Source organism: Sturnus vulgaris, chromosome 5, assembly GCF_052056855.1.
Source record: "Sturnus vulgaris isolate bStuVul1 chromosome 5, bStuVul1.hap1, whole genome shotgun sequence".
NCBI classification, from domain to species: domain Eukaryota; kingdom Metazoa; phylum Chordata; class Aves; order Passeriformes; family Sturnidae; genus Sturnus; species Sturnus vulgaris.
Genome location: NC_142247.1, coordinates 11,593,027 through 11,618,176, shown reverse-complemented (window position 1 = coordinate 11,618,176; position 25,150 = coordinate 11,593,027). Strand labels below are relative to the sequence as shown.

The window sequence follows — 25,150 nt, the reverse complement described above, 5'->3', positions numbered from 1 at the left end:
CAGGATAAAATAAGCCTAGCAAAAGGGGCTGATGCAGGGAGAAGAGCACTGAAGGGACCATAGTTGCTAAGTCAGTTTGAGACCAGTTCGGAATCATAAGCATTCACTAAATTATTTGAAAAACCTCGTTTACAGGATATCATCTATTCCCCTTTATTTTCAATGAAGTTCATTCAAAAATTCTGACTTTTATTTGGGATAGTAAACTCTAACTCTGCTCTCAAGTAGTGTCAAATTAGAACTTAAATGGTAGTGACTTGGATTTACAGAGAGATTTAGGATCCCAGAACAGTACATGTCAAAAGAGACCTTAGGAGGTCTCTACTCAACCTCATGCTAAAAGCAGGGTCAGATCTGAGGCCAAAGTCTCTTGGTACCTTGTCAGTTTGGGTCTTTTAAACCTCCAAAGATGGAGATTGCACATCTCTAGGCAACCTGTCCCAGCACGTGTCTGTCCTCATAGTGAAAAAGATTTTCCAGTCTGAACCTTTTGCTCTTAGATTTTTTTCCTTAGGTGAATGAAGGTAACAAACAGGTGCCTTCTGGGTTTTTCAGGGGTGTATGTGCAATCTAGACCTCTTACTCTCTTGAGCACTTCTAGGAGTTCCCCTATGCCCTTACCTTTATTCTGAAGCATGGAAAGGCATCTGAAAATCTTATCTGATGTCTCCTGGGGTTCATAGCTTTAAGAATTTGCAAGATTGAAATTGAATTCTCCTCCCTTCCTAAAATAATAACTTTCTTGTGCGTATGAGGAATGATTTAAGATTGGGAAAGTCTTTGATTTGCAGGAGGCTGTGTCTGGTGAAATATAACCAAAGCCTTTCTTTTTAAGCATTTCCTTCTCTTAACTTTGCTGATAATGATGTGGTAAGATTAGAGCTAGGGCCATGATTATGTGAAGTTTGAAATGAGAGGGAAGCTCCAGAATTCCTTTTACACTGCCTAGCATGTTTCTAGGAAAATGCATCAGTAAAATGTTCTAAAAGACAAAGAAAATTTGTGTGTGGAGTCTTAAAAAACATTGTGTATATCAACAGACTTTATTTCTGAATAGTGTCTAAGGTAGCAAACCTCCCAAGTCAGCTCCAGTAGCATATTTTTTTCATGTGTGACAGAGGTTAATTTGGTCATGCTTGTTACTCTAACCATAGCTGCCTTTTTTTTTCTTCTTTGTGGCAATGTTTGCTTTTTCTCTGTCCGTTTCTTGTTGTTCCTAAGAACAGATATTTGCCAAAACAAATGTATGTGAGTGATAAAAGCCAAGAGGAATGTCTGTTGGACCACAGGAAATTTCCTGTGCAGGAAGAGATCTTAGGACTTCCTGTGGAACAGAGCATTGTGGGTCTGTTGGCAGAAGTCCCTTTACCACAGCTGCAATTAACCAGAAGAGGGTGGAAAATAGTTGGCACTGCCTTTTGCAGTCACATAGCTCAGAAGAGCCTGAACTAGACACTTAAAAATCCACAGCATAAGCAAATGATAAATCAGAGTGGGTTTGCAGATCGTTAATCTCAAAACCAAAAACAAAGAAAATAAGAATGGTGCAGAATTTCCAGTCACTTCTGCTCATACTCCTGTGCTTCCTGCCCACCTTACAGACTAACTTGGTGTACATGGTACTATCCCAAAGTTTGATGCTGCTAGAAGGAGACCTCTTCAGTGAAATGTGTCCATGGTAACTATACTTTTTACCCCACTGTACCTTAGAGGATTTAGGAGACACTGCTAGTCAGCCTGTACTCGCCAGCAGGGTTTTTCCCATGTCCCTGCATGAGGCTTCCCAGTGGGTACTTCCAGGCCAGTTCAAATCACTAAACAAGCCATGTCCCATATGTATTAAATCTGTGTGATGCCAGAAACTTGTGCTGATTGCCTGAATTTCAGCATGGAAGACCCTTCTTTTTGAGTGATCTTTATTTTTGCTTATAGCAGATGTGCATCTCTTTCCCCAGCCCTCTGAAACAACACTTGCAGGGAGCAGGGGATCTGTTTCTGGAAAGAGGAGTGATGAGACAAAAAAGGAAGGACACAGGGTACTAACATAAAATGCTATAGAAAAAAGAAGGGAAGAGACAACTGGATAATAGGAGGAAATTAGTGTAGTTCAAAGGGCAGAAAGAGTAGGGGACGGAAAGAAAAAGTCACCAGGAGGACAGATTTTATAAAAAGGGAAACTGGCCAGTCTGGAGACAAATGTATTTTTTGTGAGAGTGTGTACAGAGCATGATTAGATCCTGTACAAGAGAGAATTTGTGATGCAGGGCGTGTCAAACCCATTTTTAGGTGATGGCAGAGTGAGCTCAATATGGACACTTGGCACTTCATCCCAGGCTGCAGTTGTAACTTCCTCTGTGGGAACAGTTGTGTGCCCTGTGCCTGTAGCAGTCCTTGACTTCGCTGAGAGGGTGCTGCAGAAAATGCCCCTGAAATGGTGCCTGAGCTGTGGTCTGTGTTCAGTGTGACATTAAGGCTGTTGACTCTCTTCAGAGAAGTCAAACAGAACCTGAGGGTGACATTTAAACTTCAGCCTTATGAGCCAAACTTGACCACAGTGGTCTCACCTGGGAATTTTTGAGCCTCTCTGGTAGCTTGGTTCTCCCCACAGAGTTTGGACTGTGACCTGGTGCCCTTGCCTCTGCTGCTTCAGCATTTGGTTTTTTCCTCACAGCTGTGTGCATGTTCACTCTTCTTTTGTACCAAGGAACTCTTTGTTTGCTTACTGAGTGCTTCCCCACAGGAAATTTCCTGTGATGGAAAACTCTGAGGAAGCTTCCTGTCAGAGGAGAGGCTGCAGGGGGCAGATAACAGAGGCACTGGAGGCCACAGACCACAGCAGCTGAGGAAGAGCCGTCACCTGGCGAGAGAGCTTGGGCGGCAGGAAGAGCCAGCCACTGTCTTGAGTGATCTGGGCTGATAGGACAGGGAACTACTCACTGCAAAACCCACAGCTGCCCTCGGCTGCTGAAGCCTTCACTGAGGCTGGCTACTGTAACTTGGTGGTGTTGAACCCAGGTCTCTGGAAGCTGTGGATGAATTTTTATCACGGGGGGCTCCCCATGGGTCAGTCAGGTCAGCACTTCTCGGGCTCTGAAGAAAGCCTGTAGTTAAGTTACTGTGAGCTGAGTACCAGGCGTGGCCCTGAAGCTTGCAACCAGTTGAGGAAAAAGTCACTGCCTGATGGGACAACAGCACATTTTGACAAAGTTGCTTATCAGTTATTTTCCTAAAGAGAGAGGGTCCCCTCTTTAGGTACCATTATAATGTTTGAGTCCATGGCTGACCTGGAAGTCTCTAGAGAATCACTTTGTATCACTTACTGGAATTTTGTCTTACACTGGTGCAAAAAGAATGGTCTGGCTGTCAAATAAATTACTGTGAGTGGCACTCCAGGCTCCATCAGAACCTCTTGTCATTTTGCAGTGGACAACACTGGAGCTTGGTGAGCTCTTAGGAACTCTGCCTTGCGACTGCTACAGTGTTTAATCAGTCTAAGGTTGATACTGCAAAATTATTTTGAGGAAAGCACTGTGATGCCAGAGAACTCTCCATAGGCACATAATCTGAATGGTCATGATGTTACCTCTTCAGCTGGATGGGACCTTAGGCAACACTAAAGCAAATAAAGTACCTGAAAACAGCCTTCATCCTTCACAACTCTTGCCTTTTAGCCTTGCTGTGCCTCAGATTGCTCCTGTTTAATATTGGGATGGTAGTCCTTCTTTCTGCCCCTGTTGACCTTTCCTCCAACAAGCTCAATGTAGGACTACTTCAGAGTTGTCAGTCTCTCAGCCCAGAGATGTGCCAGCCCCATAAATCATACTTTGAGCTTCCCTCTCACCAATCTACCCTCTGTTCTCTACACTGTCCCTTTCAGCCCTTCAAATTTTTCCCTCTTTCCCTACCATACCTCAGCATTCCATACTGTCTGCTGAAGTCATCTGTACCACACAATGATTTTTACAATTCCTCACACAAAGTTACTGGATCCTGGTAACATTCTTTAAGCCTCCTTGTTGGTAGTACTCATCTCCATTTGTGATCTGTTGCCTCAATATTGCCTACGCAGTGGGGTTTGTTGTCTGTATGTTATTCTTCTGTAGATTGATTTATCCCAGGCACATATGACAATATTTCATCAAAAGATGCAAAATCTTCCAGACATTTTTACCTTAATGTTCCTGTTTTTCTTCAGAGTTTAGCCTCTTGAATCTGGTTAGTGCACGTCATTTGCTTCTTTGCTTTTCTATGTGTCTTATTTTAAATATTGCATGGGTCTATGAAATTAAATTAAAATTAAATGAGACTATGAAATCTTGAAGGAACTTCTTTAGGTCCACTCCCCCTAGACTAAGAAAAGCAGATATTTTAAGCTCTTAATTTTCAATATGGTATAATTTCAGTACAGCCTTCATTCAGCCACCAGTGTCTGTTGTGGTTTGATTAACAGACTTGATTCAGAAATGTGTGCAGCCTGGCCAGCTGGTCCAGCTGTTGGCTTGGTGACATTGGCCAGTTGGCTGTCATTTCTTGGCTAAAAGGGGACCCCAGATTAGAAGTGCTGCTTCTCAGCTATGGGGCAGACAGGAGTGAGGCACTGCTGGATCTTAGGTCTCCTGGGAAAGAAGCAAAGAAACAGCTTCAGAGTTATATGTAGTCATCAGTCCCTGTGTTTTGTAACCTGCCATGGATCGAAGGTGTCTGGGAAAAATTGCAGGCTCATTTTCTGTGGTGAGTGGTTGATCTCCTTGTTTTTCAGGTTTCTAGACAGTTGCCAGTATAAGAACTTGGGTTTGATAGGTTTTCTACTTTTTCCTGTTGTGGCTGCTAATTTCTTCACCAGGACAGAGACCAGTACATTGATGTTGAACTCTCAAAATGTCCAGTGCCCCAAGACCTGGAACAGACTTGAAGAAAGAGAGGAAGTCTCTCCTGTACCCTCAATACCCTCTGCTGGGCCATGTAGACAGGAGAGAAGTCTGTGCACAGGCAACAGTGAGAAGACCTCACACTTGGGGTGAGGCAGAAGGAAGAGCCTGCAACAAGGAGGCTAGTCAGGGAGATCAGCATTGCCCACTGGCACAGCTAGAATTAGAGAGAGAGGGATGTGAAGTCAACCTAGGAGGATGGATTTCTTAATCTTGCCTTTCTCCTGCTGTCATATACACCTGCTGCTGCATAACTTGCTGGAAAAATGAGCCAGAGTTATGGCAGGGTGCCTGATGCCCTCCTGGAGTGTTGGTTCCTGTAACAAATGGCAGTATATTCCTGCTGCTGTCAGTTGTCCCTTTAGCAAAAAGTGGCAAAGGTCTGTAGGTTGGCTGTAAAAGGACCAATCCTCCTGCTGCTGACCCATGCAGGTTTCATTATGATACCACGATGGAATTTCTGAGGGTTTTGGGTTTTTTTCACCACTACTCATACTTTAAAAACAAGGGAAAAAGTTACACTCAATGTATTTATTCTGCATTATAGCTCCTAAGGTTTTAATGGTGAAGAAATGTCAGAATTAACATTGCCTGTGAGTACCTTGATTCTCCAATTACACGAGCCTTGCATATGCATCAACACATGCAGGGTCTTGCAGGGTGAGGGCTCTGGGGCTGCATGGATTACTTCACTAAATACTGTTAAAGAAGAAAGAGGGTGAACCTTAGTCAGTAGAGAAGATAATGGCAGGAGAAAGCACTGTATTGTTCATTTAAAAAAATGTCATTTTGTTTTAATAGTTTGTAATGCTAGTAATACACTAGGAAATCTGTGATATAGTGTGTAAACATAATAAAGTATTAGGAAAATTCAAGTTCACTACAGATTGGCTATTAAATATTTTCACTGAAGTAAAGTGAAACAGCTCAAGGCTGCAAAGAAATGATCCAACTGGCAGATTAATAAACTGAGAACTCGCACCCTTAATTTGTAAATATAAACAGTAAAGTTCAGAAGTGAAGTCATTAATAGACCTTATCTGTAATAAACTTTCTTGGCATTAATTTTTGATACTATAAAAGTAGTGTCTTTAAAACAAATTCTTCATAGAAGAGGTAAATGATGTAACATTTTTCTAAAATATTCTAAATTGAAATAGAGCTTTTAGAATGGGCTATCAAACTCGTTCTTGTAACAATTACAGAAAATTTTGCTTACCCCAAAATCTTTCCTACTCCAAAACTCAAAGTAGACCTTACAGTAAGTGTTACAAAACCAAATAGAGAGCTTGCATCTTGACTGCAATTGGAATGCAAATAGTTGGATTTATGCCAACCTTTGAATATTGAAAATTTCTTCTATTTTATTTTTTCAGTGCATCTGATTTTGTATATTCAAACAAACTTCGTTGGGGCTTCACCATTCTCTTGAGTATTGTAAACCCTGGGTTTTCCTTTTTCCCTCAATTGCTGCCTGTGGAGATCAAAATGCTGCCTTCTATAGCAAAATCTATATATGGGTGTTACCCATCATTTCTGTTTTGTTCAGCTTTCATGAGCTAGGGATTTGGGAAAAATACCAATAAATGACATCCTCTTAATAGCTCTGCATGGAGATTACAATCCAAGGAAACTCTCTGGACAAAAATAGTATTTCTCTCCTGTTTGTGCATTGCCAAGCACACTGGGTTCCTGGTTTATGATTGCAACTGAGACACTACAATTATACAGAGTAATAATGCAGGCCTGTTGAATTAAATGATGAGGGTCATTTGATTTCAATTAGGATTAGCATCTCCTGGCTCTTCACATGGACCAGGGCCTTATAGATGGAGCTGCTGTAGGTAGGGAAATAACTGTGTTGTGTCTTTCTGTACAAACAGGGCACAAAGCCCACTTCTTTAAAGATACTTGATATTTTTAAGCTGCCATGAAAAGTAAGGCAAGGGTTTGTTTTGTTAGGAAGAACTGCAGAATGTGTTCAAATTTCAGCATGGTCCTTTCCAGAGTAAAAAATTTGGAATTAAGGTGACACACACAGACATCAAGATAAAAATGTGTATTTTTAAGAAAGAATTTGTCTAAGAGAAGGACAGGTTTTTCAGCCCTTTTTTTTTTTCTTGATGGCAGTTTTCCAAGTGAGACACCCCACTGAAGTCACTGGAACTGCTCACAGAAATATGAGTTAAACCATTGTTTATTATTTAAACAAGACTTAAATTGATGCAATTTGGTATTCATCTTCCTTTCTACTATTTATGAGGGTTGCTTTGCAATTTTGCATTTATCTCAGTTTTTACAATGCAAATATGAATATCACTTACACTTTTAGAACTGTTTAGAATTACTTTTGTTTTTAACAAATGTCAGTTGTTTATTTTAAAGCAAAAGTAATTAGTAGGCATTTAAAAACAGATAGAAAACACACAGCCATTTTGACTGACTGTTAAAGGAACCTATACAGAGAAAACAGAATTCTTTTTGCACTAACAACACAATTTTCTTTGTTTCACATTGTGTAAGAATAGAGTAACCAAAATGTACGTCAGCTTTTTACAAGAAATGAAAATAAATCAGTAAATGTTTAATAGAATGAATATTTGGATTAGCTAATATAAGGCTTTCCTAGTGCTTCTCTGGCACATGGAGAACTTAGAGAGTGGAGAGAGAAAGAAAAAGAAGAGGAAAAAATATATGCAAAGCCAGTTGGGTAGAGTTATGCAAATGGCCTTATCAGGGCAAGCAAAAGGCCTCTCCACCTTGCCTGCCAATTTGGAACTAGCAGCTATGGACACACTCAGCTCCCTCTTCCTGAGGAGATGCAGCTTTAGCCTGTGATGTTGGCAACCACACCATGAAAGGAGATTAAAAATTGCCTCCTCTTTTATGTCTTTTTAAGAGGTTGGCAGAGATGTTAAATGAATCCTGGAGAGGGCAAGCACCCTGATGATATCCTAGTATCATTTTTTCAATTTCATATGGGTTCTAGCAAATGAAAGGAGCAAAGAGACCACTAGGCTTTGACAGGGGTACAGAATCAGTCCCAGATTGCTCTCGAGACACTGGTATCCCTCCATCCTGACTTCTAATATGAAGGGAGAAAGCAAGAAGAAACATTACCACTGATTTTCGCAGAACATGCAGACATGCTTTTCAAGTTTGAAAGCCAGTGTTTTCAAAACCTTGGGCAGGCACTAACTGGTCTGTCATTTAACATTCAGCTGAGTGGATTGAGTTTGTGGTCAGTATGACATATTGGTGAGGATTTTTCATAGCTAGGGCTGGACTCAGTTGTCAGGAGGCAACCAGAGGGCACAGTCAGATGAAGGGGTCAGCTGAAGTGTTAACTCTGGGTTGGGTGTGCATGCCGAGGGTGCATCCAGGGTGTCTGTGCTGCTTTATTAAAGTTGCTGCTTCCCAGGCTTAAAAGATAAACCATGTGTTTTAAGCATTTAACCATTAATTAAGCAAGAAGGTAAAGACTGAAAAAATCCAGGGGGGGAAACAGTAACAGTGCCATAATTTTTTTTTTTTTTTTTTTTTGTAAAATGCATGCTGCTCATTCCTTGTTTTCCTTCTGATAACACTAAAGTATGTATGTGCAAACAAAAGGTTCCTCTTGCTGAGTCAGCCTCCTCCTCCTTCTCCTCCCACCTGATTCCGTCAGCAGAGTTGCAAAAGCATGACTTGAGACAGTGCTAAATGAATAAGGCTGAGGTTGGATTGACAAGAGAAGTCTCCTCTTCACATGGTGTGCACACCTCAGGGGTAGTGGGGGAAGAGGAAGTCTAGAAAAAAATCCAAAATGAGGCATCACAAAACATTTTCTTAAAAATCAATCACGGTGCTTTCTTTTGAGGATTAATCTTTGAGGGAAGTAGTGTTTCAGGACCTAAATCAACAAATTTCGTCACAGCAGGGAAGACACAATATTGAACAGGACCAATGGCCATTCCAGCAACTTTGGAAGAAGACAAAAGAAAGAAATACTGTAATTTATTAAGGAATAGGCCAACTCACAAGTAAACCTTTTCTGAATTTCCATTGTTGCTTATCCAAACACCTGAATAACAAGTGTGTAAATCTTTTCTGAAACTGCATCCATGTCCTCAGAAACTCTGCATGGTCTCAAACACGGAGGACTCTGTTTCCATGAACATTCAGTACTTGGGTCCATATGCTCTGTGTTTATTATCTGCCAGAGAGGTGTGAGACATCTAGTTTGCAGATTTTCTCAGGGCTTCACGGGAAATTTTTGACACTTTGCGTTCCTTAATGTCATTTTGTGTGAAATCGCTGAAGAAGGCTTCTCCCACTCCTCAGATTGACAATGTGCCCGTGCCTGCATTTCTGCCCCATGCTGTCAGTGCCAAACTGATTGACCTGACATGGAGGTGGGGGAGGAGGGAATTAGTAAGCAAAGTATTTTAGAAAAACAGTTTTTCCACTTGAAACTTGTTAAGAAGAAAGAAAAGACCTGGGAATGTCAACTTGCTTTGCTCTTATGGGTATCAATGAGCTGAGTAATTTCAGTAATGTAAGAATTACAAAAGCAGGTATGAAGGGAAAAGCTAAGGCAACCTGAAAAGTTAGGTTAGAAGGTGTCGTTTCTTCAAAATATAGTTCACCATCCTTTCCTAATGTTCGTGTTTGCTTCCTACCTTCTTAATTCTCCAATCTGTCTTTTTTTAAAATGATGTTCCAAGCTTTGCAAGTTGGTGATGAGTCAGTCTTCCCAGGAGAGCAAAAACTTGAGATGATTTGGAGATTACGATACAAAAGAATGAAGCAAAACTGGTTTGGACTTTGTAACCTAAGCAAGTCCTGAAGCACTGAAAAAATAGAAGAGAAATTACTTCATGGAGACACCTCTGTAGCTCTCCTGACTTCAATGTCATTGTGATTGTCTGAGTTTTTGTGAGTACAAGTAGTGTGTGAACAGACAGACCTACAAATCTGGATTTCTGCAACAGATAAGATAATTAGACAAATGTCCTTCACAGAGCTGACTGAAATTTGCCAATACACGGGGAAGCACAGCTAAGACAATTTTAATTAGACAGGTTGGTGAAAAAGCATTTCAACTTCGTTTTCTCAATATCCGGACAATGAAGTGTATGAGAACTCCAGTAGTTTCAGTTGGCTCCTGGGGACATGAGCATTATGCACACCATCATGCTGTCACCTTGCTTGTACATTGAATCCCTTCCTCTCCTGTCTGCCCATATAGTAATGTCCTCCAGGCAGGTGGTCCTCCTGCTTCAGTGTTTTATGCTATCTGGCACAACTGTCAGCCTTGCAAAGAAGCCATCAGATGTTGTTAAATATTTCTGACAGGTGATGTAATTTGGTTCTCTTTCCCTGTACTTGAACTTATTTAACCTTATTTAGCCTCACCCCTTCAAAAGAGATGTCACTGTTAGTGGGACTGAGGGATGAGTTCCTCACTCCTCCCTGCTGTCACAGCTCTACAGCCCATCTCAGCTCAGCTCTGGGGGCTCACAACACACAGGACCCTTCTCCAAGGACAGGGGTCCCTTTCCCCTGGCACATTTGCAGTAGTTCATTGATCATAGCAAGCACAGGGATGGTCATCCTTCCTGTGGGAAAGTAAGGGTGGGAACGACAGAAGTCCTGGAGATAGGTTCACTGGTGTCAGGGTCACTAAGTGTCTGTACCAGCACAACAGGATTATGTGGCACTAGGAATTGCGAATCTGGGATGATATCAGTTACCCATCAGTACTAGGTGTCTGCAGCCTCTCTCGCTGCACCTTTACAGTGGCAAGAAACCCAAAAATCAGGATGAGACACAACCTTGTTGTGATTTAGCTCATCCATTTGTTTTCCTTTTCATTCAAAACTTGATCCTTTACTGGAACTTCATAGGTAAATCATTTCCTCTATTGACATTGCAATCATTTTTCCACTCCTGGAAGCAAGCCTTTCTCGGTGACATCATCCAGATTAAGCTCAAGTGATACAGCAAGCCCATCCATTATTTTTCAGTGACATGACATGTTCTGTAACAATAATGGCTGAAGCATTTTCTCTGTTTTCTGTTACCACATCCAGCTGTTATTTTTTTGCAATTTGCCACCTCCCTGCCAGTTGTGTTGACCTAACTGTTAGTGCAATTGTGTTCTTCATCTGTTCAGAAAGCTGATCTGGCAGAAGCCAATGTACATATATACATGAATACAGATTATCTCTCTCATCAAGAATACAGCATAGGTCCTCCACCAAATGCACTGGCACATCAGCATCGTGGCCAGAAAACATGACTAAGTCAATATGGCCACTGAACACTATATATTGTCCAATCGGTCACCTAGGATGAGCTTGTTTGAAGGACACTGCACTTACTGCAGACACTCTAGCACTGAGATAGAAATTATCCCAAACAGGATCTTGCATGCTGTCCCAGTTGATAAAGTTAATTTCTTATTCCTTGTAACAGTATTTTCAAGTGGTCCCTAGTAGAAGTACTAATGCCTCAACTTTGTCTGACTTCCATAGACGTAATAAATGCAAGCCAGTTTTTTGGGGGCCCTAATATGAGAAGTTAGTGGGCATGCTGACTAGCTTCAGAGCAAGAAGGAGTTAAATGCTGGAGAGGAAGCAGTTCTCAAGCTGCTGCAAAGATAATCATGATAATTTATCATCTGATAATCAAAGAACACACACTTAATTTGTTCTCATTATCAATGTATTTCAAGCACAAGTACCTCAGTACAAGAGGCCTTCCTGAGCACAAGTTGCACTGGAAGGTTAAAGGGCCCCATGGAAATGTAATGCAGTTACTTCTCCTGAATAGGTGATGTCTTGTAGTGCAGTTTGGAGTCCATCTCAGTGGCCTCCTTGTCCCCTAAATGCGGAAAAGGACCCCGGCATCTAGAGCTGTTCTTTGAAGCACTTCACCTTTCTCTAGGAGAGCAGTGTCTTCTTGGAGAGCTGACTGACAGTTCATAAGAGCTGCAGGGATTTGGTTCATTAAGGAACCATCAAGAAATGAAGCTAAATCTGGAGGTTTTAATCATGTCAGAACTCCAGTTTGCAGCATCTTGGGAGTGAGAGATGTCTGCAGCATGCTAAGAGCTGGGCTTTTACCTCCAAAGATGTGGTTCAGAACTAAGTACACTGTACAGTGTCCAAAGTTGTAATTTGTACAGTTTCCCCCAGTAATTTAATATTTCATGTCCCCTGAAGGCAGGTCTTTGCATAAAGCACAGAAGAACTCGTGTACTGGTGTATTGAAGCAGGCTGTCATAGCCCTCCTGCATTAGGACTTTGCAGAAAATGCCTGCATGAGCAAGACCTCCAAAAGCAAAACCAGTTACAGTAGAAGTATGACATACTTTAACCACATGCTGGTGGTAATTTTTTTCCTACAGTGATTTGCTTAATGATTACAGGCAAAGTAAGCCATGGTTCTGGGCTGTGCTGCCAAGCTCTGCTTTTACAGTAGCAGCACAAGTGCAGCTGCAGCTCACGAGCCTTGGAGCCCCAGTGCAGAGGAAGCCAACAGATGACATCTATTGCTGTTATGGCATAGACTGTTCTGTAGTGGAGCTGGCCTCACGTTCCCTGGAAACAGCCTGGAAAACATGCTCTTTGTGTGCACACTCCCCCCTCCCCAGCTCTCACAGTCACAGTTGAGTTAGGAAACAAAGTTCCAGCCAAAATTCCTCAAGGGAAAGGGACCCAACTTCTTCAGGATGTGAGCCTCTGAGAACAAAATCTCCCTGTGAGAAAAAGACAGCTTCTTAATACGGAGGATTATAATGTTGTTGGTGGTGTTTTGTTGATATGTGAAACTGAGATTTCAAAACTTTCCACTTAATTCAGCTGTACAAAAAGGATTTCCTGACTCCCTCTCTTACAAAACTGTAGGATCTCTCTAAATTTGCATCCACTGGAAGATCAAGGTGGCGTAGCTGATGGTAGGTTAAAGTGATAAATAGCTGAAAGAAACCATCTTAATTTTTGGCAGCTGTATTTATTGCAGCTAGCAAGTATTTCTTCAGTTTTTCGTATCTTTCAGCAGTGTTGATCAGGTACTTACACCTGCAGCTTCCAGTTCAGTGTCCAGCATTACTGCTACATACTGTAAGCATGGTAACAATCTGAGCGCTCTGCTCTACTGTACAGCAATTAGATGGCAGGTAAAAGACTTAAGTAAAACCATATGTAGGTCAAGACTACCAAGATCAATTTGTTTCTGATGACTCGCAGATCTGCAACCCCTCAGCCAGAGATCAAGGCCATATTGTGTTAAAAGAAAGAAACAACACAAATTGACAGTTCATTCTAATACAGGGCTGGGTTGTTTACCTTAAAATTACTGTTGCAGGACCTATCAAAGGATTGATACAAGAAGTGGGAAGATAAAATAGGTGTAAAGGATGTAAAAATGCTCTGCATGTGTCCAGTTGTAAAGAGGAGCAGAATAGAGTTCCTGGATTTGATCCCTCAGCACCAGGCAGGCATCCAGTGCCTTTGTGCCTCACATCTATAAAACAGATATAACAATCTAATTTGTCTGCAGTTGAAAGGCACTGTGTAGTGTAAATGTGTGTTACTAAGTATCAGCAGTGGCCATAGTCGGTGCAGAAAAAGCATAAAGAATGCTTTTTAGACCTGGAATTTTGTCCTGGATTAAGATTCAATTGGTGTGAAACAATGAAGAGTTGCTGAGAAGAAAATGAAAGTTTTTATAATCCCTTGACTTCTACTGGCAGAACTGTTTGCTTCTGGCAGCATCCTCTCTTGAGCTAGCTACCCTGTGACATTGTCAGGGCTCAGCTGCTCTTGTTTAGGATATAGTTTTTGCACATACAAGGAAAAAACCAACAGAAGACATTTCTTTCAGCTCCTTTTGGAAGGGAGCAGTAGGAAAGCAATGTCTGCTCCATGGACAACAGCCAAAAATTGGTTTAGATGAAGTCAGGAGTAGATTAAGACTGTAACTGGGAGCAGATCCAAGCCAGTATTCCCCCCCTCCCCATCCCACTGCCACTGCTGGTGTTGCACTGGCTGCTGTGACTGGAATGCCGTGGTGTGGCAGCCGTGGGAGCGGCTGCTGGCAGCCGGGCAGTGTCCTGCTGTCCATGGCTCACTGACCCCTGCTACACTCTGGCCTTCTCTGAACGTGCTGCCCAGATGGAAAAAGCCAGCCTTCACCCTGCTCTGGAAGGAGAGCTCTTGTCAGGCTTCTAGGAAGGTTTTGCGAACAACATGAAAGGAAGCTGGAGCCGTCTGTGGAGTTCTTGAAAGCTCTTGGACATGGCTCATGGAATGAGTGCCTAGAAAACCCACTGGTCTTTTCATCACCTCTGTGGTTTCTCAATCCTTTGGTAGCTTTTCCTTTTCAGAACCTCAAATCCAACACACAAACCAGCACCATTATCTAGACTGGTTGTCCTGGCTTGGGTGAATTCTGGTTCAGGCCACAAACTGACTGTCAGCAGCAGGTAGGCTGCTCCAGCATTGTACTATTTTCTGTTTCTGACTAATCCCACAGTGGGGCAGCTCACAGAAGACATCCTAATATCCACTTGTTTTACAAGTTCGCTCTGGATGATGCAGTGGAAACAGAAGGGATACAAGTGGCTGCTATGGGTCAAATATGGATCTCAGTTATAAGAAATGCAGCACAACTAGCCACATTAAGTCATTGGGGTTGCACTAGAAGCTTTAGTCTGACATCAGGTACAACTCCAGAGACTTCAGGAATTGGTCAGCAGTGTTCAGGGACTTTTTTGACTTGCTGGAGCTGGGGGGTCTTAGACATAGCAAAGTAATTTTGTCTGACGGTTACTTCATTTACTTACTCGTCTCTACATAAAAAAGGGGTTGGGCATAGAGTGAGAAAGAAAATATTCTTCATTTTGAATTCTGTAGAGTCGCTTCAAATTTTGTGGGGTTTTTGTACCAGTGACTTCATCTGCCGTCATTAATCAGTGAGCTGTCTCAGCCCAGCAAGCTAATTTAGAGTCCTGCTTGTGCATTTGATCAGCAAATGCAAACCATGTGTAATGTCAGCAGGTCAAGCAAGGTGATGGAACATGGGATTTTCACCTCAGTTCCAGAAAGGGCCATGGTTGCTTCCAGGAAGCTGAGCTTGGCACGGGGTGTGGGCAATTGAAAAGATTTATTTCCCTGTATGAGAGCTCATTCTAATCGAGCATTTTCCAATCAATATGTTTCTTACAGACTTTCCAAAGGCTGCATTAGGAAAGCAATTTTATTTATTGTATAACCCTGAAGCCCTGAGGGATTCGGGTGTGTCAGCTTCTCGGGGTCTCTGTACAGACAGTGAAAGGAGAAGGGTTGGGTCACAGGGCACCACACCAGCAAAGTCAGCATGGCAGAAACCCATGGCAGAGCTTTGCTGCATTGGTTTCTGCAGATGTCTGCGCACATCGAGGCCCCAGAGCACGCACAATGCACAGACCATTACCTGCACTTGGACTCTACCCCTAATACCTTGCTCAACAGGACTCCAGGAGAAATAAGTCTGTGCCTTTTATTTCAGATTACTACTGAAAAAGCTGTTTTGCCCTCTGTTCCCAGCAGTGTAGGAGATTCCCCAAAGCCTTGTCATTCTGAATACTTTCAGACCTTCTTAAAGAATGTGCAAGCCTCACTTGTTGTCTCTTGTCCTGCCACAACTCCTCTGTTCCCTATCCAATCATTTTTTCCTCAACAAGACCTGTAAAGGGGCATTTTTATCTACTGCCATGCATTTCCTTTGTACCAGTTCGTACTCACCTTCCAAATAATTCTCTCTGAGGATTAGCCAGGATTAACCTTTTCTTCATTTTCTACCTGTGCTTATCTCTGTGCAGGAAAGTGCAGAGCCAGCTCTCTACTGTAGGATGAGGCAGTCCCTGCAACCCAACAGCAGTGAATAGCCACTGCTTCTCCATTGCCTGGGTCAAGGGGTACCTGCTGGAAAGAGCAAGTGGTCAGGCACATCACTGCACACAGGCTTCTGTCCCCTGCTCGTAACAGCAAGTGCACAGACCACCAGCAGTACAGGATTTACCCTGTGGCAGGGCTACATTTTCCACATATCTGTTAACCCCATAACAGTCTCTGAGGGCACTAATTTACACACTCCATCTGCATGGGAGTAGCTAGGCATGCCACTGATTTCTGTCACCTCTGAGGAACTGGAAAGACTTCCTGAGAAAGCAAGATCTTTACCCTTCCTGCCTTTACCTTCCAGACCAGTAGAGTTCTGAAGAACTACTGGGTGCTGGGTACTTTGGGGAAGTCACTTGGGGTAAGAGATGGATGCAGCAGCCCCAGCAGAGAAAGCACAGAATTGCTGCCTCAGGAGAACCTTAGTGCCTCAGTTTGGAAATGCTCCAGCATGATCCCACGCTTCTATTGAGCTCAGCACTGCCCTGCCTGGGGAGCAGTGTGATGGTGGTGGTGGTTCTGTCCCATCCAAGCACAATACCAGAACAGGGCCCCTGGTCTGCAGCAACAATCAGTGACTCCGAACAGGGAGCCAGAGAGCAGCACACACAGCACCATGGCAATGTTGAACCCGTGTCCTTTGAAGCAGCTGCGCAGCATTTTGCACTTCAGAGCATTTCCGATATTAACTGGATAAGCCCTATGACACCTCTTTGCATTTTGGTAGTCCAGCACTCCAAACAAAGATGCGAGACAGGAAGGGACTTTTAAAAGTTGCTGTGGTAGAGTCTGAGAGAAGGATTTAAATCTAATCATATGCTTTTCTTCCAGACTGTGTTGCCTTTATATGGAAATTAAGACCAAAACACAACCTCCTGCACCTATCCTGCTTGACATACACCATCATATGCAGTGGCACATATTATGCTTTGCAGCTAACAAGTAAAACATTTGTTAATCAATAACAAAGAAAGAGAGCATCAGTTCCTAAAGAGTTACTTGGTAGAAGACATTCAAGTGTTCTGATCTTCTCCAGCATCATTTTCCCACTAAAGGCTCACAGTAGCTGTAGACATGAGCTGGCTTCCCTGATGCTGCCAGTGATGATGCATCTGTCCCTGGGTGTTTGGGAACCAGCTGCTGATTTGCATGCACTGGCCCCTTTGCTGTTTGCCCAACCATGCTAAGTAGTTTTTGGCGTGGGAGTGTGAACAATTCTGTCTGCCCTGCAGAAAGCAGGGATAAATGAGAGGTCTGTCTTTACCCCGTTCTCACATCATCATCCTGCCTGCCAGGCAGCCAGGCGGGAGAATGGGGAGCGTAGCTGAAGTGGAACAAAAAGTTAGACGAAACTTACTATGAATGCTGTTTTCCATGTGCGTGCTGTCCTGTGGCTGTGTCCTCATCTCGAAACTAAAGCAGAACAGCAGCTTTCGGTGGTACCGCACATCACATTTTGCATTGGATTTCTGTCCTCAAATTGTTCCAAAATGAGTCAAGGTGAGAACAGCCTGTGGTATATTATACTTCACATTTTAGATGTATCTGTTGCATACACTGAACACAGCAACTCATACTGTAAAACGCATACTCTTGTCTTCCAAACCAAAGAAGGGGTTTCTGAGTGCAAGTGCTTTGCGAGATTTAAGGTTGGCTACATCTGTTCAAAAAACAAAGTTGTAACCCCACAAGAAGTCTGTGGTCAGGTGAAAATATTGCTGGCTGTGTAGTTCTAAGTGCAAAGTACTGCCTGAGCAGAGCACTCTGTTTTTCCAACCTCAAAGCCTGATCATGCTTCAGTTTCCTGAGGGCCTCTGTCAGAAGAAGTGAACTCTTCAGAGACCATCAGCCTAAACTGTTCAACAGACCAGTACATTCCTGTTTGTGCCCATGTCTGTTGGTGTTTAACAGGTTTACTGGCTACTTCAAAGTGTAAATTACCCCATCAGTCCCTCTCCACTGTACTTTGCTTTGCTGCTTGAGAATAGAAAGGAACAAAGAGTGGATTTCTTCTGCACTTGAGATGGTTACCAGCTTGTGCCCTGCCGCGTGAGAATTGATTGTTCCTCATCATTTATAAGGTAGCCAGAGTAACAGGTGTTAGAAACAGGACTTCAGGTGAGGAGTATGCAGCAGAAGTAGATAATTTATTCAGACACCAGTGCATCAGCCTGAAGTGGTAGAAAGGTGAGCACCGATTTTGCTCCCTGTTTAATGCATATAAAGCTGTCAGTTTATAAACATGTCAATGAATTACTGTATTTTACTCTGGTGGAGGCGGTGCTTGGAAATTGACAGAAGACAGAGAATACACTGGATCTCACAGAGCCAGATGTTGATGGTTAGCATGGCTTTGTCTAACCTGCTTTCAGCTATTGAGTTCAAGATGGTTTTCTTGTTGTTTTTTTTTTTGCACTACACAAATGGGGAGACCATGATGAAGAATGCTTGCCAGATTTCAACCAGAGGAGCAAAGGCAGAGATGGCAGCAGAGCCAGGTCTGACTCTTAGGTCAAAATTCACCCTGGGAAGTCCATGGCCACCAAGGGGGCAGACTGGGAGAAAGGCAGCATCCCCCATGTCTGGTCTGCACCAAGTGAAAGCAGCAAAACCTTCACACTGATTTCAGCAGTCAGTTCAGCAGGCAAAACTCTGCCCTCATTTTGCAACACAGCTCTTGTTTTCCTCACTGTATTCTGCTTGGTAAATATCTTTGTTAGTTGAATACTGCGCTGTTAGCTTCTGCAGAGAATAAAACCAGAGAGATAAAAAGAGCCCATTTTCCTCTGCTGTGGGCATGACAATAAAAGGAGATGGAGAGAGGAAAATAAGAAACTGCATCCAAAGAAGAAAAATAGTATAAGTGGGATTAGGTTTTCTTTCATGGACAGTACAGGAAAGCATTTTCATGACCTACTGATAGCAATGTACACTGTGCTCTAAAATCCCTTCAGCTGCAAAGCCAACCATCTCATGACCTTGTTTTTACAAAACCAGCTACTTCTTCTTAAGAAGGGTCAAAGAAGGTGGCATTCAAGTTTAGTAGATGCTGTACTGCTCATGAAAGAATTATTTTTTTAATGACAGTTTCTGAAGCACGTTCAACAACACTGCTGTGCACCCCTAGGAAAGCCTCCTGTGACTGAACTGGTTCAGCCTCACAAAACAAGCAGGCATGTGGTGGGAGCATGTTTTTTTGAGAAACTTAACTTCCGAGGAAAGCAGCAGGGCGGGAAGGGAGGGAAGTGAGAGAATAAGAATTCCATCTAGGGAAAAGCAGTTTACTTATTTTATGGCACCTTATTTTTTCCAAACACAATGTAAGTATTTTAATCATGGGATCACCCCAGGGTGGCACATCCACCCACTCAATTTAGCCATAGCCAAACTGAATTAGACTGGCTGCTTGCTGATTCTCAGTAATTTCAAGCCAAGTGGTCCTAGGTCATATTACTTTGGGGCTTTTCTCACAAGTTTCAGAGGTGCTGCTGAAACCCAGCAGAGACCTCATTTGCAGTGTGAAGTGTTGGGTCTGTTTCAGAGCTGCCAGCACAGCTCATAGGGCTTGTAACTTGTAACTTGTCTGTGTAACTTATTTGGCTGTTCTGGGTCTAGCACTGATCAATCTAAAGCTCTCTTTGGACGTGGTGCTTTCGTACTAGTTGAACAGAAGGCAAAAGTGTACTGTCACCTGCAGGTGGGAAATGTCGATCTGTGTTTGTATAGGGAGTGATTATTTATTACATTGTTATCTGTGAGGGAGCACACACCTCATGTGAATGTATGGTACAACTCTGTCCTTGTCAGCCTGATTTTCACAGTGATGTTTTCTTTTTTTTCATGCCTCATCAGGTGAAGTACACGTCAGAAGGCCACTTAGATTTCTATACAGTTCTCTTTTGGGCAATTTATTACTTGCGTGGCATGGCAAAGAGGGAGGCAGAAGAAATCACACGTGAACATTTCAGACACTCCTCAGATGGTCTTGTAAAAACCCTTTCATATGTTGTGGTCTGCCTGTATCATGTCTCACCTTTCTCTTTTAGCTACAGCAAAAGCTGGAGTGTATTTTCTGCAGGAACAGCCCTTTGTTCAGCAGAAGATGAACCTCACTCTGGCATTTTAGATGACAGTTTCCATATCTGAGCAAATCTACACCTCATCCCAGTCCCTTCAGAAAGAAAGGTCCTACAGAAAACTCTAACCTCAATAAGCAGACCCTAATTCATAGGAGGAAGAGAATTTACTTTATAAATAATTAAAGGCTACTACTTGTTTCTGTAGTACAATAGTATGCTACAGTTGAAAGCCAATGGAAAATCTTGCTGTGGCAATGCACACATCCCTTCCTTAGGTCAGCTCTCACCCTTTGTCAGGCACAATCTCAATTCCTCTTCTGACAGAGATTCAGTTCTGTATGCAGCTGTGGCTCTGGGACTTTCCAAAGCCGTTGTCTGGGAATCTGGCAAAGCAGCAGAATGCAATTCACTTCATGTTACCTCTTGCTAAAACAGAAATAAAAGAGTTGCCTATCTGTTAAAGAAGTAAAAACCAAACCAAAACAAGAGTGGTACAACTCTCCCAGACTTCTTTTAGTGCTTGGTAGGAGGAGGGTAATCAGATCTCAGAGAATGGTGTGCCAGGAAGGAAATTTCTTCCCATGTGCAGCGTACAATCAGCCAGGTGCAATACAAGGAAGGGAGGTTCGTCTTCCTCTGAAGCGTAAGGTACTGGCTCCTGCCAGAGGCTATGTACCAGAGATCTGATCAGATATGGCAAATTCTATGTTCCTATGCACAGTGGGTAAGCTTTGTAGCAAGTCAAACAATGAGTCATCCCACGAGGGGGAAAGGAAAATAAAGCTTTTATCGCCCATTGGATTGGAGATAATCTCTCTAGTTGGGTATAAACAGCTCTTCACTGCGCTCCCTTCTCTCCAGGGGAAGGAAGCTATTTTAAATTTGTGTGTAGAATAGATATTGAATTGTCATACCTCCCAAGCTTCTCTGCCTGAGCCCAATAAAGGTAGCAGGCAAAATGTCTTTGACGGTAATGTGGTTGGGCCTCTGTGAGTAAACACAATAGCCTAGGCTATATAAGCTATATGAGCTGGCTGGCAGAAAGGGAGTGCCAAATTCTCCTTGGCACCTTGGAAAATCTATCCCCAAACCAAATATCCCTACTATTTTATGAAAAAATGCTATACCCTCCCTTATGGACCTAGGGATATTGGTAATATTTGATTGCTCTACAGAAAATATAGGCTAAAGCAGTGCCAAAGGTGGCACAATCCTGGCCCTGGCTTTCCTCTTCAGTGTGGGAATGGCACCTGCTCATGTAATGGCACCTGGAGGAGGGGTGGGCCTGTCTGAATACACCTCTCTCAACAATACATGTGCTGATAATCACACTGTTACAGGGGCTGTGTTTAACAATCCTTCCTTACAGACCCCACCCCAGCCACCTGGAGAGAAGCCATGGTTCTCTTGCATTTGACAACTTTTCATTATTCTTGATACATCAATGTACAGGGAGTGTGGAGGGAGAGCACACCTCTCTTCCATGAAAGGATACACGCCAAGGATGGATGGCACTGAGGACTTTGCCTGCTGCCTGCTCTGCACATCACAAGGAGCACGTGCAGGAAAATCCTTCTGCACAGTGGAAACCTGGAATGAAATAATGTCCTGTGAGCTTTCTTCAGGGTGCTGAGGCACTTCTCATTTCTCTGTATGTCACAGATAAACCAAAGTGCCAAAGTATTTCGCGGTCCAGTGCTTAGAGTAATCCTGCACCAACATGACATTGCTCTCCTACACTTTCCCCTGAGGCTTTTTACGTTGTGCTGTGGGGAGAAAGGGGGGATTCAGTGATGTCTGCCTGTGTTCCTGTGCCTTGTCTCAGTTTGGTAACAGAATTGTGGTCTTTTTCTGGCACAGGTTTGCAGCCGGTTTACTGGAGCAGGGAAGATGTGGCACAGTGGCTCCGGTGGGCGGAGAAGGAGTTTTCCTTGAGGCCCATTGACAGCAACACCTTTGAGATGAACGGCAAAGCTCTGCTGCTCCTGACCAAAGAGGACTTTCGATACAGGTCCCCTCATTCAGGTGAGGATTACTGACAGAAGCTGTGATTGGAAAGAGTGAGGGAGCTGCAACAAAAGCTGAAGAAGGTCAGAAGAGGAAGTGGTCACTTTTACTGGGGTGGACTGGGACAGGGAGGGTAAAGGGAATAGAGACACTTCTATGAGGCAAGGACAAAAAGGACAAAGAGGGAAGGAAATCTTGATACACCTGAGCTGTAGGCATATTTGAATGCAAATTCAAACCCAAACATCCAACCTGTTTATAGTTAAAACTCCCTGCAGAGCTCCCAGAAAGCAAGCTGCTCTGGCAGCATTTTGTAACTTCCAGCTCTTCCCTGTAAAGGCTTATCTGTTCACAGACCTAACTACAGCAGCAAGTTAATCAAGTGCTCTAGCCTCTTTAAGCAGCCCATATTAGCATTTTGTCTCCCAGTTGCCTTGGCTCAGGTACTGCTAAAAGTGACTGCTAAACTCCTTCCTTGGGGACTTTGCCTCTATTTAAGCCCTTGTGGGTTTTGCTTTACTTTACTATATTCTCACATGTGCTGGAGTCCAGCCCTCAGCACAGCACAGACAGGTGCATGAATCTGCCTATTGCTCAAAGTATGTCTTCATTTATTCACAAAGGAGATTTAGAAATGTGTGTGTTGCCTGCCTGCATTTGTATCCCCTGTGGTCTGTCTGCTCCAGTTTTACAGTCAGAGTAAGCCTCTGCCCTCCTTTGTCAGGGGTGTTTAACTAAATATGAGTTGTGAGCTTTGTTTTTTGTGACCACACGAGGTACTCCTGTTAAATGTAAAGGCTTGCACTTCAATCACTGCAGGTGATCAAAGAGCTTGGACCAAGTGGTGACAGAATTGCTGTGAGGAGGCTTCCAGTGCAAGGCTCACAAGATGCAGGAGTACAGCTGGTGCTGCTGGGATCCAGCTGATAATCAAGCTGTGGATCTAATTCTGCACCAAGTGCTTGGCCACTCTCCACAATCATCCTCCTGCAGAATCTGCCTCATAAAATGTTGCTTATGTTTAGCGTAAATCAAGTTTTTTAAGCGTGTGCTTCAGATCCAGGACTAATTTTGTATGGAAGAAGAGCCCAAACATTAATGTCTGTTGTCACTGTAAGACGTTAGTGAGAGCTGATGTCTTCTTTTTTTAAAAAAAACCAGGATTATTGAAAGCAGGGATGTGGGCAAGGACTGCAAGGGACACCTTTATGTATGTTGTCTGCAACTCCCCTTCCTTCTTGCAAGTTATGTTCCTATTCTTCCCCTTGTGTGCTGTGAGGGCACTTGAAATAAGCAGGATTAAAAGTGTTTCTAGGCTGAAAATAGAGTGTTCCCAGAGAAGAGCCTCTGACTTGTAAAATCTCACTTTATTCAGAAGGTTAAGCTGAATTTGGAACAAAATAACCCAGCTAAAGGCCTCCTCCCTTGCATTTTGTCTCTTCCTGCCCTCCAGGTATACTGATACACTGATAATAAAACTTGTGGAGGATATCTGAGTCAGTCCCTAAAAATTTAGATAACTGTGTAGGTAAAGGGACATTACCTCAGCATTTCCCAGAATTAACTGTATGTGAAATTTAAGAACTGTGAAATAATGTTTGCCACAGAGGCATTAAGTTTTTCCAGACTGAAGCCACACGAAAGCTGTATCATTTCCTCTCATGGTTAAAGCAGGAGAAGGGCATCCACTCCCACAGTCCTGCCAAGAAAGGGGCTCACAGCCCCACAGCTGTTCTGTTCAGGGCTGCTCAGGGAAGGGAGGCAGCAGAGGAGAGATGGAGGAAGGGAGTGCAAAACATTTTTCACCATCTTAACATTGCTGAATCTGGGTGATGCAGAAGTCTCAGCTATTTCATTAGGTTAAAAAAAAAAACAACAAACAAAATGCAGACAGCTTTATGGATATTTTCACTAGTCTGTCCAGCCAATCAAAAGAGGTACAAATTGCTTGGAGTGTTACAGCACTAGTTATTTATGATTATGCCATTGTTGCATTCAGTGATGGAAATTATGTGGTAAAATCACTTTTTAGACTTTCATGTGACTGGGTGCTCAAGGCTTTGTTTTTAATTAGGTTTTCAGGTATTGCAATCACCTTTTAAAAATGCCCTAAAGTCACTGCTGAGACAGTAAAAGCAGCCTAGATGTTAAAAATAAAGGAAGCTGAACTATGGAAAGCAGTATGGCTTTAACTGTTTCACACCAAGAAACTCAAGTTGCCCACAAATTAGAATATTGACAGTTTACAGAGACAAGGGACAAATGGTACACAGCTTACAATCTCATAGAAAAAAATACTAAAAAAAATGCATGTTTGAGAAAACTCTCCCAGAAAATCTAAGCTTTCCTAAGTGAAACTTCACTAACTTTGTTTTCAGATAATATGTAATTGTTGCAGCCTGTTCCTCTGTAATATGAGCAATGACAAACAAAAGAGCAGGCAGAATGAAAAGTCAAGAGACTTCCTATCCTGTGATGTACAATTTCACTTTGAAAAGTGCAACCAGTTACACCACACCAAATGCATAAGGACCTTAGTGTTTCGTGTAGATGTTGGAATAAGGTCATCCATACAAGATGTAATTTATAAAAGGCACAAAATAAGCACTTAGTCCTCTGGTCTCCTGGATATTGCAGTGTTATGTTCTCTTAAGGAAAGATATAGCAATTATGGTGCCAGGGAATGTCGTTCTGTTTTGCCACAGTCACACTCAGAGGTGTGATGTGCCTTTTTTTCCTTTCAGATGAGAACTTTGCATAGCAGTGAAATGCAGGATTTTACTGCTAGCATTTTTGGGTCTGAAAATAGCACCCAGGAGCCATGAATTCATGCATCAGATGGCTAAATGAGTCTTCTCATCAGTTATGTACATTTTCATTTCCTTTTTCCTGCTGTTTATCTTTCAGGTGATGTTTTGTATGAACTCCTTCAGCATATCCTGAAGCAAAGGAAAGCTCATATGCTCTTCACACCTTTCTTCCACCCTGGAAACTCCATCCACGCTCAGCCAGAGGTCATATTGCACCAGAATCATGATGAAGGTAACTCTGTCTCATTCTTATAGGAGCTGCCATTACAGAGGCGAGTAGGAATTATGTCATTTTCTTGCTCCAAAATCAGATAAAGCTGCTCTCCTCCCTCTTGTCTCCATAGCTTTGGAACAATCAAATGGTTTAGTGAGTCAACAAGCCCTTATCCATTTATCTT

The 25,150-nt window shown here is 42.8% G+C and overlaps 1 protein-coding gene across 4 annotated transcripts in view; it reads left to right on the top strand.

Annotated features, from left to right (window-relative positions):
- The window catches only part of ETV6 (ETS variant transcription factor 6), a 129,516-nt gene that overhangs the window by 75,768 nt on the left and 28,598 nt on the right, over positions 1-25,150 (top strand). For all 4 annotated transcript variants that reach the window (XM_014880562.2, XM_014880552.2, XM_088164841.1 and 1 more), the window contains exons 3-4: positions 21,796-21,960; positions 24,850-24,984. In XM_014880562.2, coding sequence (XP_014736048.1) covers positions 21,796-21,960; positions 24,850-24,984 — 300 coding nt within the window. The remainder of the gene's footprint in view (positions 1-21,795; positions 21,961-24,849; positions 24,985-25,150) is intronic.